Source organism: Punctularia strigosozonata (assembly GCF_000264995.1).
Source record: "Punctularia strigosozonata HHB-11173 SS5 unplaced genomic scaffold PUNSTscaffold_5, whole genome shotgun sequence".
Classification (NCBI taxonomy): domain Eukaryota; kingdom Fungi; phylum Basidiomycota; class Agaricomycetes; order Corticiales; family Punctulariaceae; genus Punctularia; species Punctularia strigosozonata.
Window position 1 is genome coordinate 1,119,469 of NW_006767437.1, and position 18,714 is coordinate 1,138,182.

At 55.0% G+C, this 18,714-nt stretch overlaps 5 protein-coding genes across 5 annotated transcripts; 2 read left to right on the forward strand and 3 right to left on the reverse strand.

The window, feature by feature from the left end:
• Nucleotides 1–1,150: 1,150 nt before the first annotated feature.
• On the reverse strand, nt 1,151–2,896 carry PUNSTDRAFT_39704 (uncharacterized protein; the record flags this gene model as incomplete). The annotated part of the gene is made up of 2 exons (XM_007382963.1): nt 1,151–1,633; nt 1,988–2,896. Coding segments are annotated over 2 exons (1,392 nt in total), but the record flags the coding sequence as incomplete, so codon positions are not given.
• Nucleotides 2,897–5,049: 2,153 nt separating this feature from the next.
• On the reverse strand, nt 5,050–7,743 carry PUNSTDRAFT_44034 (uncharacterized protein; the record flags this gene model as incomplete). The annotated part of the gene is given in 7 exon segments (XM_007382964.1): nt 5,050–5,481; nt 5,598–6,089; nt 6,155–6,620; nt 6,640–7,021; nt 7,078–7,135; nt 7,528–7,548; nt 7,600–7,743. The coding sequence occupies 7 exon segments, from the start codon at nt 7,741–7,743 to the stop codon at nt 5,050–5,052; spliced, it is 1,995 nt and encodes a 664-aa protein (XP_007383026.1).
• Nucleotides 7,744–9,553: 1,810 nt separating this feature from the next.
• PUNSTDRAFT_133527 (uncharacterized protein) lies at nt 9,554–10,562 on the reverse strand (the record flags this gene model as incomplete). The annotated part of the gene is made up of 2 exons (XM_007382965.1): nt 9,554–9,790; nt 9,852–10,562. The coding sequence occupies 2 exons, from the start codon at nt 10,560–10,562 to the stop codon at nt 9,554–9,556; spliced, it is 948 nt and encodes a 315-aa protein (XP_007383027.1).
• An 800-nt stretch (nt 10,563–11,362) lies between these two features.
• PUNSTDRAFT_133528 (WD40 repeat-like protein) lies at nt 11,363–13,994 on the forward strand (the record flags this gene model as incomplete). Its single annotated transcript, XM_007382966.1, has 9 exons — nt 11,363–11,522; nt 11,569–11,986; nt 12,037–12,102; nt 12,153–12,426; nt 12,477–12,695; nt 12,747–12,817; nt 12,885–12,928; nt 13,025–13,147; nt 13,639–13,994. 9 exons carry the CDS (start codon nt 11,363–11,365, stop codon nt 13,992–13,994), a joined length of 1,731 nt encoding a protein of 576 aa, XP_007383028.1.
• An 896-nt stretch (nt 13,995–14,890) lies between these two features.
• On the forward strand, nt 14,891–18,241 carry PUNSTDRAFT_133529 (uncharacterized protein; the record flags this gene model as incomplete). Its single annotated transcript, XM_007382967.1, has 1 exon — nt 14,891–18,241. One exon carries the CDS (start codon nt 14,891–14,893, stop codon nt 18,239–18,241), a length of 3,351 nt encoding a protein of 1,116 aa, XP_007383029.1.
• Between the last annotated feature and the right edge of the window lie 473 nt (nt 18,242–18,714).

An 18,714-nucleotide genomic window follows, 5' to 3' on the forward strand; every position in this document is an offset into this window, starting at 1 on the left:
GTATGAAGTTCGCACTAGCCTTGGATTTATAACCGGATACAAAACCGAATTTTGAGATTGGTTCACTTTACCGATGGATTCGGAAGAAGTTTTAATACTTCGAGTATTCATGTATTTAATAGCGCAATTAGTTATTTCAAAACGGGTGAGGTGTGGATTTTGAGTATGCGCAATGCGCGTATGTACAACCATATTACAAGATTGGATGGGCATATATACTACATTAGGATTTCAAGAATGCGCAAGAACGGAATCGAGATTAGAATTTGAAGAATTCGTTTTGCGACGGATGAGTGGCATATTTTAAATACAAGAAAAGTCCACATTGGTTGACCCAATCAGCGGCCCGTGAGTGGGCAGTCAGCAACCCGTGAGCGGGCAGTCAACGACCCGTGAGCGCGGACGTGATCGTCCACCGTGTTACCAGTGGATCGACGTCGGTTGCCGCGCATGCGACAGAAGGGGCGAGATAGGGCAGCAATGCGCTGGCCGACGGCGAGCGACCACACGCTCGCGTCAGGCAGGCAGGCGGGCATAAATCGACTCCTATGGTGGTCAGATGGGTCTAAATAGACTGGAAAAGTATACTGTAAGAAATAATTCGTGAAGATAGCAATGACCATACCGATGGCATCAAGCAAACGACAGCAAGGGTGCTATCAGACAAGGGATAGGTGGCGACATGTTGCACAACGATCTGGGGGTCCACAGGTACGAGGTCTTCATCCATATCGGCTGAACAAATTGACGCTCCTAATTCCGGCCACTTTGCAAACGGGCCAGGCTCCAAACCTTTGAAGTTCCGGACGGCATACATCCAAGTACCGCAGTAGAGATATATGTACTCGATAGATGCTATTTGGCTTTGGGGGCCTAACTGGTAGGTAATGAGGCTGTTGCCCATGTGAGCTCGACGACAACTGAAGACCTGGCGGTGGTATCGCAAGTGACGACGTAGGATGATCTTCGTGTAGCCACGACATATATCCTTCAGGTCGTCGGGTACCGGAGCCGGTTTTGCGTATGTGTCCTCCTCGTCAGCCATCGCCACAAAATCGTCCCGTTTGGGAGCGTATACTGTGTCCTAGAGACGTTTGCATGCCCGGACAATATCTGGACATGAAGGTCGCGAGAGCCATCGTAGGAGACCGCCGGAATAGACGAAGGTACGATGGATCGTGGCCTCCAGTTCCCTGAAGATATGGTTGTGGTTCGTACGCTGCAATTTCCCAATGAGTCGCTCGTACGGAAAACACCACCACGATGGAACGGGGCCAAAAAGCGTGAGGAAATCATGAATGTGGAAAGCGAGGTGGTGGATTGAATTCAGTTGCAGGTTGGGGTACAAAGTCTTCAGCCCTTCGATATAGCTGCGTAAATGATTGCGGTAGGAATCGGCGCGACGTCGGGAAGTCGTCCCGCGGCAGCCTACAATCAATGCAAGCACGAGTTCCATGGTGTTGTCAACGGTCGCCATGAAATGAGGTGAGGTTGATTGCGACAGTAAGGAGACTAGGGCAAGTGGTAGATAAAGCCTGAAAAGTGTGCGCCATTCGGCAGCCTTCGGTGTCCCGGCTGCGGCGGCACCAAAATCCTCAGGAATGCCTTCCACCCAGGATGGTTTCGTGGTTTCCTTAGCCACGGAACGAATTCGGGTTAATACGTCGTTCGAGGAGACAGGTCGGACGGGGGGTCGAAGTGGTTGAAGACGACGCTGTAACCGAATGTCAGAACATGACCCTTCACGCAACACGAGAGAACAACTAACCCACTGAATCAACGCAGATACATACTCTTTTTTGGTGGGATATGATCGTCTCCCGCTCGCTTTGACGTCAAGGCCCAAATCATGGGCGACAAAGTCTAGAGAAAGAGCTAGCCGTTTCACAAGGTGGGCCCGAAGTTCGTCAAAGGAAAGACCGTCTGAATCCTCCGAGCCCCGAATGGCGGAGGTGAGCAGATCATGAGTCTTGAACAGATCTTGCACCTGCTTCGGTGTCCAACCCACGTCGGACACCTCAGCAGGGTATTCAACAGCTAATTGGTCGCCGATCTGAGGCCCGTCCTGACTGGTCGAGGTAAGATCGTCAACGTCCATGACGTCGGTGGACGCGTCGTCGCCAACGTCACATTCTTCATCCTCAATGGGTGGAAGCGCAAAGGGGAACACGAACGCCGGCTGAGATTTAGGTGCAACCGTTGCATTTGACTCGGACAGAGCCAGCACAGTGCAGAAATGAAATTTCGCCAAGCCTTCATACAGGCAATGCATTGGGTCAACAACGAGCTGGCGAGTAGGATCCCAGTAGGGCAGGCGCCACAATTCGGACCAACGCACTCCATGACGCTTGAAAATTTCGTCCTGTTCCCTCGACGAGGTTGCGTTGCGCCATTGTTCCGCATGCCATCGCATCTCTTGGCCATCCCGACGGCTCCACGAAAGGTGATCCGTGCGACGAAGGAGGTCCCGCCAGCCTCGGATGATATTACCGTCGTCGTCAGTGACGTTCCAACAGGTGCACGTCGAGCAGAAAATCTTGGAGATGGATGGGGCCAAGGCAGACGTTTTACGAGCAGCGGGTAGATCGCATACGCCAACAACAATCGCGCTGTGCGTTAAGCGGCCATGCGGGCGAAGAGCGGTTCGTGAAATGTAAATGCCAGGATGCCATGCCTTGAGCATATCGTCGATGAGAGGACGGATGTAATGGTTTGTCGCAGTGCGGGCCGGTTCCTTGGGTCCAAGAATGATACCCGCCAGATACATGTTCTGTGGTTTGTATCGTATTTCAATAGGTAGGTTCAAGCAGGCTAGCGCTATTATGCCACACGATGTACGGGCACCACGAATATTCATCCCTTCAACATTGAAGAAGTCTACGCATAACGAGAAGACGAAGCGACCGTTGTCGGGAATGTCTCGTATGAATGGGTGCGAGTCCGCGCCTAGGAATCCCTGGAGGAAGGAGGCATGGAAGGGATTCCTGATGGTGTCGTCGTCGGCGTCCATGAAGGATGGATCTGTCATTGAAGCCGTCGACTCGTCCATCACCCTCTCAAGGTCCGGATCCGAAAGGAGGCTAGAGAGATAATCGGGGAATGAATGATAGAGGTACGTCTTCAGTGGATCGCCGTTGCTATCGACTAGATGTTGACGGCAATGCGTTTCTGGCGACGGCTTGCCGGTGCAAACCTCGGGGTACCGTCCCATGATGGAGGGTGGATACGTCTGATGGCAGGAAGGACAAACGGCGTATACAATGAAGTTGCCGCCGGCGCCGAATTTTGATAGCAGAGCCTGGAGGGATGTTGGTAGCTGTTGATATGACGAATGAAGCGACGAGTCTCCCGGGCGGGACGTAGCCACGTCCATGCAAAGTATCATGGCGCCGATGATGAATTCCACGTCACGTCGACCAATGCCCATGATAATGTGGCAAATGAATGCGATAGTCATCAAGGCTTGCGCCAGGGGGGTGTATCGGCCGATAGGGCGACTGAAGTGATGAGCTGGAAGATATCTATGAGCTATGACGGACCACGTGAGAATTCAACAAGACTCACCACTGTCGAACATGACGGATCGTAGATGAGGACCCAGAGACCTGTTCCACTCCTCCAAATCCTCTTCCAGGGTGTCGATATGCGCCACTGCGGCCCTCTTGCCATCTTGGACCAACGGTACTTGGCGATTAAGTTGATGTACGGCACATCGAAGCTCGGCCAAGCGTCCTCGAAGCTCAAGGCACACCTCGACGCTTCTTGGTTGCGTGAACTTCGACCGACAATCCTCAACCCCTTTGTTGATGCTGGAGAGGATACGCATCTGCCTACGTGTAGCGTGGTTGCCATCACCTTGTAGGACAGCTGCATCCGAGTCCTCCACAGGTCTCGGTACAGAAGGGGTCGGAAGGGGGGGAGGGTGTCGGCCAATCAATCGCAGGTGCAAGGCATCCAAGCGGTCTGTGATTAAGTGATGATCTCTGCGTCGAGCAGGCATGGCGAATGAAGGGCGATTGCTGGAAGAATCGGTCTATATATATGTTAGTCAATAACAAGAAAATATAACAACGAAGAACGACATACCGTACAACGATGTCGGGCCAACGAAACAAACACCAGACAAGGCATCCACGACAAGGTATCCACATACCCAGTCGTTAAGACAACTCCTCCAAAGCGCCGAGGCAAGACAGGCCGGATATCCACATACCCAGCCGAAAGGGACGAACTCCAAAGGTAACCATAAAGAGAACAAGGCTCATGGGACTCGTCACGGCGGCCACACACCGAGACAAGTGAAAGTACCCTTGCGCCCTTGGAGTCCACACCCCAAGGAAACAGCGGGCACGAAAGGGTCCAAACGCACTAGGTGTCTACACACCACGGCGATCGATGGAGGAGGGAGCGAGGGAATGACTCCGGTTTCCGCCACAGGCCACCGGTCTTCGTCGGTCACCCGCCCACCGCACAGACCACCCATCCCGCCACCGCACAGACCACCCATCCCACCACCGCACAGACCACCCATCCCGCCACCGCACAGACCACCCATCTCGCCACCGCACAGACCACCCATCCCGACACCACCCGTCGTCTTCATTCGTCTTCATCTGTTCATCATCTGGCCGGAAATCTCGACGTGAAGGCGGGTGGCCCACCCGCGATGTGGATCGCGGGTGTGGCCTTCACCGTGGTCGTCGTCAACGTCTCCTCTCTGGTCCTTTGCTGTTGTCGTCGTTGTCGCCGTTGTCGTTGTCATTGTCATTGTCGTTGTCGTCGTTGTCGTTGTCGTTGTCGTTGTCATCTTTCTCGATCTCCCTCCCACCCCGCAATGTGGATTGCGGGTGTGGCCTTCACTGTCGTTATCGTGGTGGGCATGCTCTTCTCTCGATCTCGCACCTGCGCCCCGCGATGTGGATTGCGGGATGTGGTTAGCGGGTGTAGCCGTCATCATCGTCGTCGTATCCTTCCTCGTCATCACCACTGTCTGCCCACCCCTATATTCTAGTCAAGACAGGCAATTGCTCGTATCGTAAGTACTATAAGTCAATTCCCGAACGGAAGAACATTTACTAAAGCCCATTCTTCTTCTGTGGGACACAGGACTTCGTTGATGTACGCTTCGCTATGCTCTTCCAAGTACGCTGCGTCATAGAGCGATCGCGTCAAACCCTTCACGGGCTCACGCTTCGAAACGCGGATATCGTCAGCCTGCGGATGAGCACCCTTCAACCACGCCGTAGCTCTGTCAGATCGGCGACGAGGGAGCGGTCTAGTGCCTTGGTTCGCAAATGCCCCTCCCCCTTCGAAGCGGTAGCTATCGATGGCGTCTAGGAATGCATCCATGTCACGGCGCCAAAGCATGACGCTTGGTTTGAGATATGCCACATGCATGTCTTCGTCGAGGTCGGATTCATCGGAACTCATTCCATCAATACCGAGCCTATCGAGGGTAGTCTCGGCCGCCTTCCACACAGCCTGTTCGGTCGTACTCTTCGACGTACAATACTTGTGGTGGCAAATTTTCTTGCGCCTGTGGAGACGCTGGGGATGTCGTTAGCGCACGACTATTTCCATCTGGTTCATCGACCTACTGCCATTCTTCTAGTTCGCTTGCGATTTGCATCGCCCTCATCCTTCGCGTCCTTGCGCAACCGCGTATCTCGTTTGCTATCCCTTCCCGTTGCCCCCCTGGCAGTCGTCTCGTGCCTCCATGTCCGTTCATTGGGATCCTGCACCAAGCGAGGTCTCGCCTTCATCCACTCCGTTCGCAAGCGCATCCACTTGTGGTAAACGGCGTCCTCCCAATACAGGAAGGTTGCGACTGGTATCCGTTGAAGAGGTTTACCAACCTGCCATATCTCTGAATCCTGCCTCCCCATACATTTCCGCGCGAGGATAGCACATACTGCGCGGTTCCAAGTGTTGTCGGCGGGCGAGATGTCGGTGAACGCGTAGTTGACAAAGTCTGCCTCCGTTGGGCCGTCGGTCGAACCATCCAGGAATGCATTAACTACTGCTTCCGGGGGTGCGATCAACTGGATCGCATCCTTGTCCATCCCGACTCCGATTACGTTCTCGAAAACCTGACGGACTATCGCCTGGTACTTCGTCAGCCCCCGTCGAAGGAAGAGGGCAATGATAAACGTACGAGCTGAAAAAGACGACGTGGCCCCTTCATCTCGTCTATCTCGAGCTCCAGGGACGTCTTATATCGTTTGGCCGCGGCCCTGTCCTTCGATGCTCGCCCAACCACCGTGTCTTCCCACTCATATATCCTTGAGGTGCCAGCGGGTGGCCCCTTGGACGACCTATGACCTGAGCTTGTACGTGGTGGGCCTGGTTCCGACTGTCTGCCAGTGTTCATCCCATCCGCATCTGTTGGCCGAGGTGGCTCGGCTGGCGGTGTCGTCGATGGTAGGGCTGGTTCGATTGGCGATGTCGTCAATGGTGGAGCTGGTTCGATCAGTGGCGTCGTTGAAGACGGGACCGACGGGTCTTTGACCGGAGGTGCAGGCGAGGTGGTGTCGCCCGCGACCGTTGCTTGTCTGGCGGTCTCCAGTTGCTGTATAGCCTGGTTGAGTTTCTTTCCCTCACCCGTAATGAGGAGTTCGTACCTGTAAGAATCGCACGAACCGTGTCTCCATCTTTGCCTCCATCTCTTCCATCTTCGTTACAGCGACGCAAACCCGGCTCTGCAGCTCCTGCACCAACTCGTCCTTTTTGGCTAAGTCCTCCTTCAACGTCTCAAGTTCCTTGTTCGCCTCGACCAGCCTATCTCGCGTGGCGGCGTCCATCTCCTGGGTCCTCGTCCTCAGCTCCATCATACTCCGAGAGGTGGCACTCAGGGTCGAGTTCCTTTGCGCCAGCGTCCTCCTGAGACGATGATTTTGCTCCAGCTGGACGCTCTGCGACGGCGTCAGCTTCCTGCCTGTAGCAGGTGTCGCACTCCGTGCCCGCTTTTGCGCGCGGGTGGTTTCGGGCTGGGACAACACGAAAGTGAACTCTCGTGGATGGCCTGTGTATCAACCTCGGCTTCAGCTTGCAGCAGAAGTGAGCTGTATCAGGACCTACCACCATCGTTCGAGGTCTCGGTTGGCGCTACACTTGCCGACCTTGCGCGCGGCGTGCTCTGTAAACGATTAGACCGAGAAGTGGACGACATAATATGCAATCTACCTCGTTTGCTTCATTCGTCGTTGAGGAAGGTCCGTCTAGCGGTGTCGATACTCGAGAACCCTCAGCAGGATATGCCGGTGCGACGGCACTTGAACTGAGAGGAGCTGGAGATGGCAACATTGGGAATGCACCAGGCACGTTAACCTCACTGGGAGGTCTGTGTACGAAGAGATCAGGCACTGGGCCGAACCGGGTTGTGGACAGTGACATGGGGAATACGTTTCCCTCGCTAGTGGCCGCCGGTGCGAAGAGGATAGGCATTGGGCTGAGGGGAGCCGCCAACGACAATGTCGGAATCGCGGCGGGCGTCGTCCAACCGCTTGCGTGCGTCGCCGCAAATCCTACCTCGCTCGCAAGCAGCGCCGCCTGAGTTATGAAAGTCAGCTCATGCGGTTTGACGCCATTAGGATCTCATACCTCTGTGCCGGACCATACGGCGGACTCGGACATGTCCACGTCTCCCGGGGAGCCGGATGACGCAAAGTCACCGTCGGACATGGAGACATCGTTACTGTTGGCTTGGTTGCCGCTCCTGTTCAAGTCAGGATGTTCAGCAGACATGGCGTAGGTATCTGCTTTGTGCTCAGCGCCCTCCCAGTTTTAACTTTATGGCAGAGATTGTTACCTATCACGTGCTCTGGTCTCATCGCAACAATAGGAGACGACTTTGCCACCACCTGCGGATGCCAATCCTTATTATTTTCTACGACGCGTGGACGCCGTGACAATGCATTCCCTCGTTGTCTTTTAGTGAGGGAGTGGTCCCTTGCTACCGGATGCCTGTGTTCCGAGAGGTTCCGCGTCAATTCGACGACCATAGTACCCTCCCCACAATTGCCGACGTCCCGTCTTTTAGTGAGGGAGTGGTCTCTTGCTACCGGACGCCTACGTCTCCGAGAAACTCTGCGTTGATCCGACGACCGTTGTACCTTCCTCACACTCACCGACGACCGGTCACCGAGTTCAATTGTAAACGAGTCCGCCTCCATTGGTGCTCCCGTGCGGTATTGTCTGTGCGGCGGAGCTCGGAGGCCCTCAACGCTACGGTCGTTGCAGCACAGGGGAGTTGGACGATCATCTCGTCGACATAAAATGCCCACCATCGGCGACGTTTGTCATTCACATTGACCCCGTATCAGAATATGCCGTCCTCTCGTCGCCGCTGCACACCCACCCATGGAGAGGTCGTACCATCGGATCAATCTCGTCGTTACTATGCTGACCTCTGCAAAAGATCCGTAGCTTCAAAATCACCGGACGCATTTACTCGCATCGATTGCCATCTCCTATGGGGGTGAAACTCGATGTGGACGACGATACTGTTACCCGATTTCCACTACTCGAGCGCTATCTTGACGATGAAAGGGTGCAGCCATTTATTCACGATTGTATCGTCACCTTGCACGAAGGTCCCCGCATCCACCGATACCTCGTGTTCTTCAAGCGCCATGTGCGGCTGCGAGTGAACGTTGGTTTACCTGGAAATTCTACCGGTTCCATTCCTTTCCGCGGTGACGTTCTGGTTGCGCGAGCCGGCGTCCGCAGGCCCGGATGCATTGTCAACATGCGCAGTCGTGACCACGCTTTGGCCGACTTGGCACTTGGATTGTAGGTGCATTCTATTCAACCATCGGTTAATCTGAACTCTTCCTTCTATTCAGGTTCATTCGGGACTTCGCCAAAGTCTGTCGCACCCGGAAATCGTGCTTGCCACGAGAGATTTCATTCGACGTAGATACCACAGGTCCTCGCCGTTCTGCGCGTCTTGCTAGCATATAATTGAGTAGTTATGAATACATTTTAAAGCTAGCATCATTAATGAATAATGAACGGATGCGACCATGTCGCGAGTGCAAATAAGGCGAAGTTTGCAGGGGTAGCAGCCCCACCCGTCCGACACCGTCGATAATAACCGTGCCTCCGCGAAATTGGCATGAAGCCCGCTGGCCGTCGGCAGTCGCGAAGTAAATCCGGACACACTGTTCAGCAATCCAAACAAACTTGCGCACAGGACCGAGGCGCTGTAATGGTGATGAGCTGTTATTGTCTCTGAAAGACGGCCGGAACCGTTACCTCGCTCCACGTACGCAGTGCCTGCAGTCTGCGGCTCTCCTCTTTGCGGATGCCAGTGATTTCCAATATGTACTCAGGGAATACGCGACTTGTGAACGTATGTAGATCAAACAATTGAGGGGCAGACTGGTTTCTCTCATCCCCAGAGTCATCCGACCACTCGGAATACTCGGTGGGCATGGTAAAAAGTACGGGGAAGTATTTTTTGGCCTTCCTTCCCAAACTGGACTTTATATCGAGTGCTTTGACAATTTCCATTGCATAACGTAAAAGAATACACGTGTACCACTAGATTGAGCTACGATACATCTTTATTGGACTGGGGAACGGGGCGACCCTCTCTGTGACGGCCCACGGTATATCTCAAGCGTGCATTGAGAAAATCATCGATGGGCCAGGCACCGACGTAGCGCTCGACCAACTCAGGAAAGGCGGTTCCAACCGCAGCACGTGCACGCTTTCTTGCCTCAGCGGTCTGAGCACTCAATAGTTTGCGATGGTCGCAATGCTGCGCGACAATCTCGTTGATTGTGTCCTGACAATCTCGTCAGAATAGATGCGGCAGAATAGATGCGGTAGATAAGCCAACTCCTGACCTTCATATTGGCGTACTCCTTCGCGGTGACTGCAAGCGCACTCTCGAGCGTGTATCCACCCCGTGAGGGGCGGCCACAGTCCCCTGCAGGCTTTTTCAGAGGCGGTTCAGCATCCGACGGCTCAAGCTCGTCTACTTCTTCTTCATCAGTCGCGCCGGAATGATTCCAGCGTACACGCCGGTCCTCGGATGGGAGCCCGACTACTTCCTCCACCACAGGAAGAAGACGGCCGGGACCCGGTGCAAGTTTTCGGGATTGTCGGGAGATATGGCGAGGTGTCGCAGCGCGAGGAGGTTGTGACGAGGGACGAGGAGGGACAGACGTCTGCCTAGGGGGCTGTGATGAGGAGCGACGAGGAGGCGCCAACTGCGGTGCAATGAACGGCTGCACCGTAGAAGCACGCGTTGCTGATGTAGGCATAGTCGAGGGGATGAGCTTCGACTCCGGTTCCGGCGGGGAGGAATAAGCACGATCGCCGGGTGGCTTGGGGCTGCGCAGCTGGCGTATCTGATATGGGTGGCCGCAGATAGTGAGTTTCCTCCTGGTATGGCGGTCGGGGCCACCAGGGACAACCTCGATGTTGGGTAGAGCCGATGGTGGAGATGACGGGTAAAGGATACTATCGAAGTCGAGCAATGGGAGTAAGACATATCTGAGAGGGGGGGGCGACGGCGGTTGATAGAAAGGATAGATAGACAATGTCGACTCCATGTTGTTGGATCATAACACCCGGACGCAGACCACTTGGACTTTATCCTGAGTTGGGATGCTGTCTTATTGTGTTTCTGTGCAGCGGCTTGTCCCAAAAAGGAAATTACATGTCAACTGCGTTGAAACGTCGCGAGGGACATAACAAAAGTGCTGACAATAAAGTCCATCCCGGGACGTCACCACAGGCAACGCGATATCGCAGAGAAAGCGGCGGGATAATAGGTAACCAGCGGAGCCTCCGGTAGATCCGTGGCGGGGAGACGTTGCCACCACAGGCAACGTTGCAAAGGGAATGACAGAGAAAGCGGCGGGATAATAGGTAACCAGCGGAGCCTCCGGTAGATCCGTGGCGGGGAGACGTTGCCACCACAGGCAACGTTGCAAAGGGAACGAAACAATGATTATTCACAAATGAGCGGCATCTGAGGACGTCGCCACCGCAGTCAACATCGCAAAGAAAGCGATGAGACAATAACTCGTAACCAGCGAAGCCTCGAGGAGATCCACGGGGTGGAGACATCGCCACCACAGGCAACGTCGGAAAGGAGACGACAAATTTGTAGTCGACAAATGAAGGACAATCGACGCTTGCCAAGAAAGCCGCGGAATAATAGCTTGTAGACAGCGGGGAATAATAGCTTGTAGACAGCGGAGCCTCGGGTGATTCCATACGTCGCTAGCACAGGCAACGTCGCAAGGGAGACGACACAATAGCAGTCGCCCAACGAGCGACACTGACAATTGGAGATGTAAGCATTATAAAACGGTCAGAAGCTCTGCACGAACGCTAAATACTCACCATGTCATCGTTGTCGTTGTCGTCGTCGTCATCGCCGGAACTCACAAAGTGGATGCGCTCTGCCAACCGTTTCACATGCGCTGGTCGTGTCCAGATCCGGAATGAGAAAGCGGTGTATAAGCTCGCGTTCTCCCCCGACGGAAAATCACTGGCTTGTGGAGGTGAGGACCACGACAGCCGGACACGTCTTTTCACTGACTGGCGCAGGGGAGTTCGGTTTCCATGTGGTATGCGTCGAGACGGCGTCTATTCAAGGGGGTACTCCAGTATACGACCCACGGGTCTACGGAGCGGTGATGGCCATCGAGTGGATCGGCGATACGCTCGTGTTAGGCACCGCATATGGCTACATCAAAATCTGGGGACAGCGAGAGGGTGCGCTCCAGGAGTGGCATACTATTCGTGTTGCAGAAGGGACGGAGGTTACCTCCCTCGCAACGCGCGGGCAACCAGCCCAGTTCAAGCTGGCGATTGCCACAAGGGACCGTGTTAACGCACTGTTCGATATTACACCCCTCGCCGTGATGGAGGTCTACGCTGTGCAGATGGAGAAGACGGTCGCCAGGACGGTCGCGTTCTCTGGGGACCAGGATATCTTTGTCCTCGGGATGTTCGATGGCATGATGTACGTGCAACTCCGCGTTCTCAGGCATACGCGCATTCATGAATGAGCAGTTACACGATCCGTAATGAGGAGGGGGAGGTCAAAGTTGGCACGCCGCGTCAGGTGTGCAGGGTAATGTGAGTAGAACGGTTCCTTCGGATCCCGGTGTAACTCAGATAACGCGCAGAGGTAACGGAACTTTTGACGTGGAACGCGGAGAAGTACTTGTCGACAACACGGACGCCTTTGCGGTTCATAGCACCGAAACGGGAAGCTGCCTTAACGTCTTCTCGACGGGGCGACCAACACGAAGGGTTCCGAAGCAAGCCGTTTTTGGAGAGCGAGGGCAAACAGTGGTTGTGGGGAGCGACCACGGCGATGTATACGTGTTCGAAAGGGCTGGGGGACATCCGCAGGCAATCCTCCATCACGGGGAGAGCGGATACACGCAAACAGTCGCGGTGCGTTGGATTCCACAATCCAGAGGACGACATCACTGAAATATGTCCAGACATTTGCAGATGACCAAGAATCCTTGGTTGCATGTGGGACATCGAGTAGCGGATTGCCAAGCTCGATATCGATATGGAAGGGTAAACTGGTGAAGCCATTGGAGCAGCAGCCGCCGCCGAAGACACGGTCCATAACAAACGTGGCGCGAGGGATTAGCGATATCATAAAGACAATGGGGAGTTGGCTTTTCGCCATCTGGATGATATATAAGATGTTGGTACGTGCCAGGCAGGAATGGGGAAGTGAATATTATCTGATTGGCCAACAGGAAACGCAGCCTGGGTCAGATATCAAGTCATACTGGCAGGGAACTGTGCGACCAGCATTGCTCGGCGTTCTGTAGTCCTCATCGAATTCAAGAGTTTTGCTTTTGGGGACGCTGACGGCGTCTTGCAGCGTTTCGCAGAAGGATGGACGAGGATGTTACCGGGACGCTAGATGTCTACCGTAGTTCGCGGTCCACACCGCAAACATCACGAAAAAACGGCATAGCGTCTTGGCGAATCCAGGGGTTTTGCGTTCCGGGATGCTGACGGCGTCTGGCAGTGTTTCACAGGAGGATGGGTATGGACACTAGCGCGGCCGGATGTCTACCGTGGTTCGCGGACCACACCGCGAACATCACGGAAATGGGCCGATGGAAGATGCAGAAAGTGTCTATCCTGCCCTGTAAGAGCATGAGACGGTATAAGAAACAGGACGAGATCAGGACTTACGGCGTCGACGGTCTGGATATCGGGCGCAACTCACGCCGATGTCCAACGTCCAAGCCGACACATATGTTGCCCTTGAGGTTCCGTTCGGGTACTAGTCGGTGCGCTCTGACGGAGCTGGGCTGATGGAGTACCGAGACGTAAGAATGAGAGTAAATGGGATCAGGTCAAGAAGACTTACAGAGGCCGCACAATTCACGCCGGCGAGGAGACTACGGTGACTTGCCCGCGCTTGCAATCCGCATCGCGAGCAAACGAGAGACGGTGCAAAGAAGGAGACAACACGATGAAGCTGCGCTCGCGATCCACATCGCGAGCAGGCTTAAGATCAGGCTACGGCGACGGCACGGGCGACGGCAATGGCAATGGCGATGAGGGTTTCAGCAGAAGAGAACATCAATCCACATTGCAGGCGGGTTCAAACAGAAGGGGATGGCTCAGGATAAGGCAACGAGGAAGGCGAGGGGGATGGCGACGAGGATGGCAAGGAGGATGGCCACGAGGATGGCAACGAGGATGGCCACGAGGATGGCAACGAGGATGGCAACGAGGAGAGCGACGACAGCGATAACAGCGACAACAGCGACGACCTCCACGAGGACGACAGGGCTGCGCTCGCGATCCACATCGCGAGGCGGGTTGAACGAAAGGAATTGGCTAAGCATAAGGCAACGGCGAGGACGGCGCCGAGGAAGGCGAAGGTTGAGGCCAGGGAAGATGAGCGGCGAAGTCCAAACAAATTAAAGGGTGATGTGATAAATGCCGCGTCGTGTGCTCGTGATCCACATCGCGAGGCGGGCTGAACGAAAGGAAATGGCTAAGCATAAGGCAACGGCGAGGACGGTGCCGAGGAAGGCGAAGGTCAAGGCCAGGGAAGATGAGCGGCGAAGTCCAAACAAATTAAAGGGTGATGTGATAAATGCCGCGTCGTGTGCTACTTCTTGGCTAAAGGCCGCGTCGTGCGCCATTTCCTGGGGTAGGCGCCGCCTCGTGTGCCGCCTCGTGGGGTAGATGCCGCTAACGTGCCGACTGATGCCGACTCCCCATTGGTGGGGTGCTCTCGGCCGAATGCGACGGCGGCGCGGGATTGGTGCGTCATTGGTCCCTCTTGGCACTGCGGTGGGACAGTCGGCGGACGGTGACGATATTGTATATCTATTCCTTCCGCTCCTTTCTCTCCCCTTATCCTCTTACTTCGACGTCGCAGAGGGAGTGGTCCCTCTGTTGTCTCAGCCTCACTGCCGTTCCTCTCGCCCTCGCAAACGCCGTGGTCTCGTCTCGGTGCCGTTGAGTGTGGACCCAACGCCATTGAGTGTGGATTCGAACCTACGTCTGCTCTTGTCATCCCGTTGGTCGGCTGGTACTCGTCTCAGAGGTGTGGTCCTCTGGGGCAGGTATTCGGCACCGCTCGTGCATCGTCCTCGTACTAAAGGCGCGTTTTTTTTTGGTACTTTCTTCTGTAAGGCGACCCTAATATTATCTCTCTGCAGTCGAATATCGAATAACGCATCCCTCCGTGCTTGAGAACCGTTCGTTGGAGTCATGCTTGGGTCAGTTTTGTTTCGCACTTTCCTGTTTGAGTAGCAACTGATGGCAATACAGAAACAGGCAATTGTACGTGTTCAGGCGCGACGGAGTCCTCTGGGCGTCGCCTACTCGCAATCATGCACCGCCGGAAGGGACCCCGACGCAGCCTGAAATGAGTGTCCCTCCCCTCGAGTACCGTATCAAACATCTGCACGAACGTCAATGGCTACACAATAGCTGCTACTTCGCCCCGTTTTACCCTCAACCTACCCAATTCCACGGCACTCCGTTGGAGTCTCTCTCCTATGTGCCTCGCGACAAAATGAATATGATCCCCAACGAGGAGTCTTGCTTCCGATGTGTGCACGCCGAGAGCTGGGCAGGACTCGAAGAGCGGTTCCTCACCGCCATCGCATGGTTGGAGAAGTGGATCTCCACGATGGCTTTTTTGCCTCAGACGTTCATGGTCAGGTTTTTGCGTCCGTTCGATCCACCCTCGTCGTTCTCCTACATGGAATGGACCAGCGAGACCCTCGCTCGCGATAATGCTTTCGCTGCGAGGCGTGCGCTCGTACTCCTTGCAACCAAACTCGCGTTCTTGGTCGCCATGGTCAATGATACCGCAAGCAACCCAGACGCCTGGAGCACCATACTTGAAACTTACAATTACGGTCCACGTCTGGACCCCGCGTTCGTCGACGTCTTGTCGAAGTCGTGGGTGGTTCGGAACGATCGCAGTTTGCCCAGGATCGGGTTCTATTGGTACCCGGGGAGTCTGCTTCCGGACTGCTCTTTTCGATTTTTCATCAACGCCAACGTACCGATCTACATTTACTGGGGTGACGCACAGACCCTTCTTTTGAAATTGCCACGCGAACTATCGGCGGACCTTCGACCCACACCTGAACAAGCTCGCAGTGCGATCGACCTGACAGGCCACCCACTGTCCCCCGCACCCCGCCCGCGCCGTTCTCGTACCACGGCCGCGTCGACGTCGACGTCTGTACCTGGTTCTTTCCCGTCGCAGGACGAGCCGTGGATTCCAAGCACCGGCTTACCGGCCCCTTCGTCTTCCAACTGGGGGACGCCGGGAAATTGGGCTGATCCTTCACCTGGTTGGGGATCAAGCGATTGGCATTCGCAGGACTGGGGGATGAGTACCTGGGGAACTGCGTCACCGCCCCGCCCGTCCACACCGTATCAGCCCGTACCGCGTATGGAGCCTTCGCTGACGGAGTACGGCATCGTACCGGCAGTTCGCCCGCCGCATATATTTGGCAACACACAGGTCCTCGACGCCCAGCGAAACCACGAGAAGAAAAGGTATCACGCCGGGGAGGTTATACCCAGTCTTCGATGGGAAGAGGGTCAGGATTTCCGCACTTTCCACATCCGTCGCCGCGATTACCACAACTATTATATCAACCACCTCGAGAATCCTCGACTCCGCCAAAGCCGATTGTCCCGTGAAGCCAACGCAGCCAGATATCCTTTGCCTTCGCAAGGTGGTACAGCTGTAATCTTTGAGTGGCAGGACGGTATTCGTCAGAGGGTTCCTGAGTGGAATCGGGAAACGATATGGAATGACTTGAGGAACCCTTGGAAGAAGAAGTATGACTCCGTCCTCGACGAATGGGATTTAAGCTATGACTTTGTTACCCATGGCTCCTATTGGAAGAAGAAGGAGGAGGAGGAGAAGCGCGATCCTTATGCCTGCATGGACGAAGACGAAGACTATGTGTCTGCTTACGGTGACGAGGACGACAACCCCGATGAACTCGTTCCTACACCGTTGTACCGTGACATTGACTTCAACCCCCCCCTCCCGCCCGGGGAACCCGAGCCGATGCGTGTGCCCTCACTGTCGGAGCCCGCTCCGGCCTCAGCTTCGACGTCCAGGCCGATGCCAACGCCGCCCTCGCCCTCTGCGCCAGCCCTCACGCCCTCGTCGTCTGCGCCGGCCCCCCCGCCATCGTCGTCTGTGTCGTCCCTGCCCTTGTCTGCGGTGTCGTCATCGTCATCCCAAGTACCATCGTTGTTGTCGACGGCGTCGCCAGCCTCATCTTCTGCGCCACCACCGACCTCTCCGACCCAATCATCTGCGTTCCCGCTTCGGTCGACTACGCCGTCCACTTCGACTTTGTCAGGTCCCTCGTTCGGGACCGTGTCGGGGGCTTCGACGTCTTCGTGGGTGCCTGTATCGGTATCGCCGGATGCGTCGTTGGTTAATACTACCCCACGCGGGACGACGCCTACAGCGTCGCTGTCTTCGGATGTGGATCCGATGGACATCGATGCCCCTGGTCCTCCTAGTCTCACTCCTGCTCCGTCGGATGTGGATCCGGTGGACATTGACGGGACTACCAATGCCCAGGATGATGGTGCTGTCTTCGTGCCTAACCGACGACGTCCCGATCCCATGTTTTTGGACGACATGACGTTCCCCGTGAGGCATCCTCTTAGACTGTTGCGGGAGCATTTCGGTCTTCTGCCCCTCCCGGGTACAGCTTTCCCCGTTAATACCACAAACCTCCAGGTCGATACGTTATATCACGCTTATAAAGTCCTGGGGTACTTCTTGCCGGGTGACCGTGAGGAACATCTCGACGCTGGTATATCGGCTCAGACCGCAAATGAGGTGCTCGGGTTCATCGGGTCGCTTATCCTCGGTTCCAAGATGTCGGCCCCTGCCAACTCAGCCTTGTTCCCTCCGCCCCCGTCATGGCTATACCGGTTGGAATCATCGCACATACTTCAGATGAGGCTGACGAACAACTGGCGCTGCGTACCGGTTCAAAATGGTTGGGCTCTGCGGTCCCTTGGCATCGAGGATCGTTGTGTTGTTTACCTTCAGGATCCCGCGTTCGTTCTGGAGATCATCACCAGCGCCATGCAAGCCGTTGAAGACGTCGCCGTCTGGTTGTTGCAGATGGGTGTCCCTTTTAATCTACTCGACCGGAGGAAGAGGCCGTCGTCGCGGAAAATCGTGATCCACTCGCCCGTCCGCGTCATACGGGATTTTCAATCGTATGTGGACGACCTAAGTGACTACCTGTCTTGTCGGGATCATCGCAAGGTCCTTCGTGCAGCGTTCCTAGCAGGCGGTATAATATGGCGCATCGTCCAGCACATGTACGATGAGTCTGTCGCGCTCGGCCCTCCGTCGGATAGAGCTCATCATGACAACATCGGCCTTCACATTGTCGTTGACAACGTTGAATACGTCGACGACTTGCTGACGGCTGATGAGATCAATCTCATCATCGGCAAACATTCCTCCGGAACTGCGTCATGGTGGCCATCGCCTGATACTTGGAATGGATCTTCAATTGGTCGAGGATGGTGGAGCGAAAATGCCGAGGACTTCTTCCAGCGCCGCCTTCTGGATTGTCGAGATCCTCGCAGAAGCCAGGTGCTGAGAAATTCAGTCTGGAAAGATGTCTTGAAGGCGGATCGACGCGTCAAACCCGTGCTAAATGCATTGAAGATACACGCCGAGAAAGCGCTTGAAGCTGTCCTTTAGGTGCGTTTGTTTCCCGCATGCAGAGACGGAACATCGTGATTTATTAATCTCGTCTGTAGAAGTCGATTTAGGCCCGCCTGTCCGCCTGACGCGAGCGTGTGGTCGCTCGCCGCCGGCCAGCGCATTGCTGCCCTATCTCGCCCCTTCTGTCGCATGCGCGGCAACCGACGTCGATCCACTGGTAACACGGTGGACGATCACGTCCGCGCTCACGGGTCGTTGACTGCCCGCTCACGGGTTGCTGACTGCCCACTCACGGGCCGCTGATTGGGTCAACCAATGTGGACTTTTCTTGTATTTAAAATATGCCACTCATCCGTCGCAAAACGAATTCTTCAAATTCTAATCTCGATTCCGTTCTTGCGCATTCTTGAAATCCTAATGTAGTATATATGCCCATCCAATCTTGTAATATGGTTGTACATACGCGCATTGCGCATACTCAAAATCCACACCTCACCCGTTTTGAAATA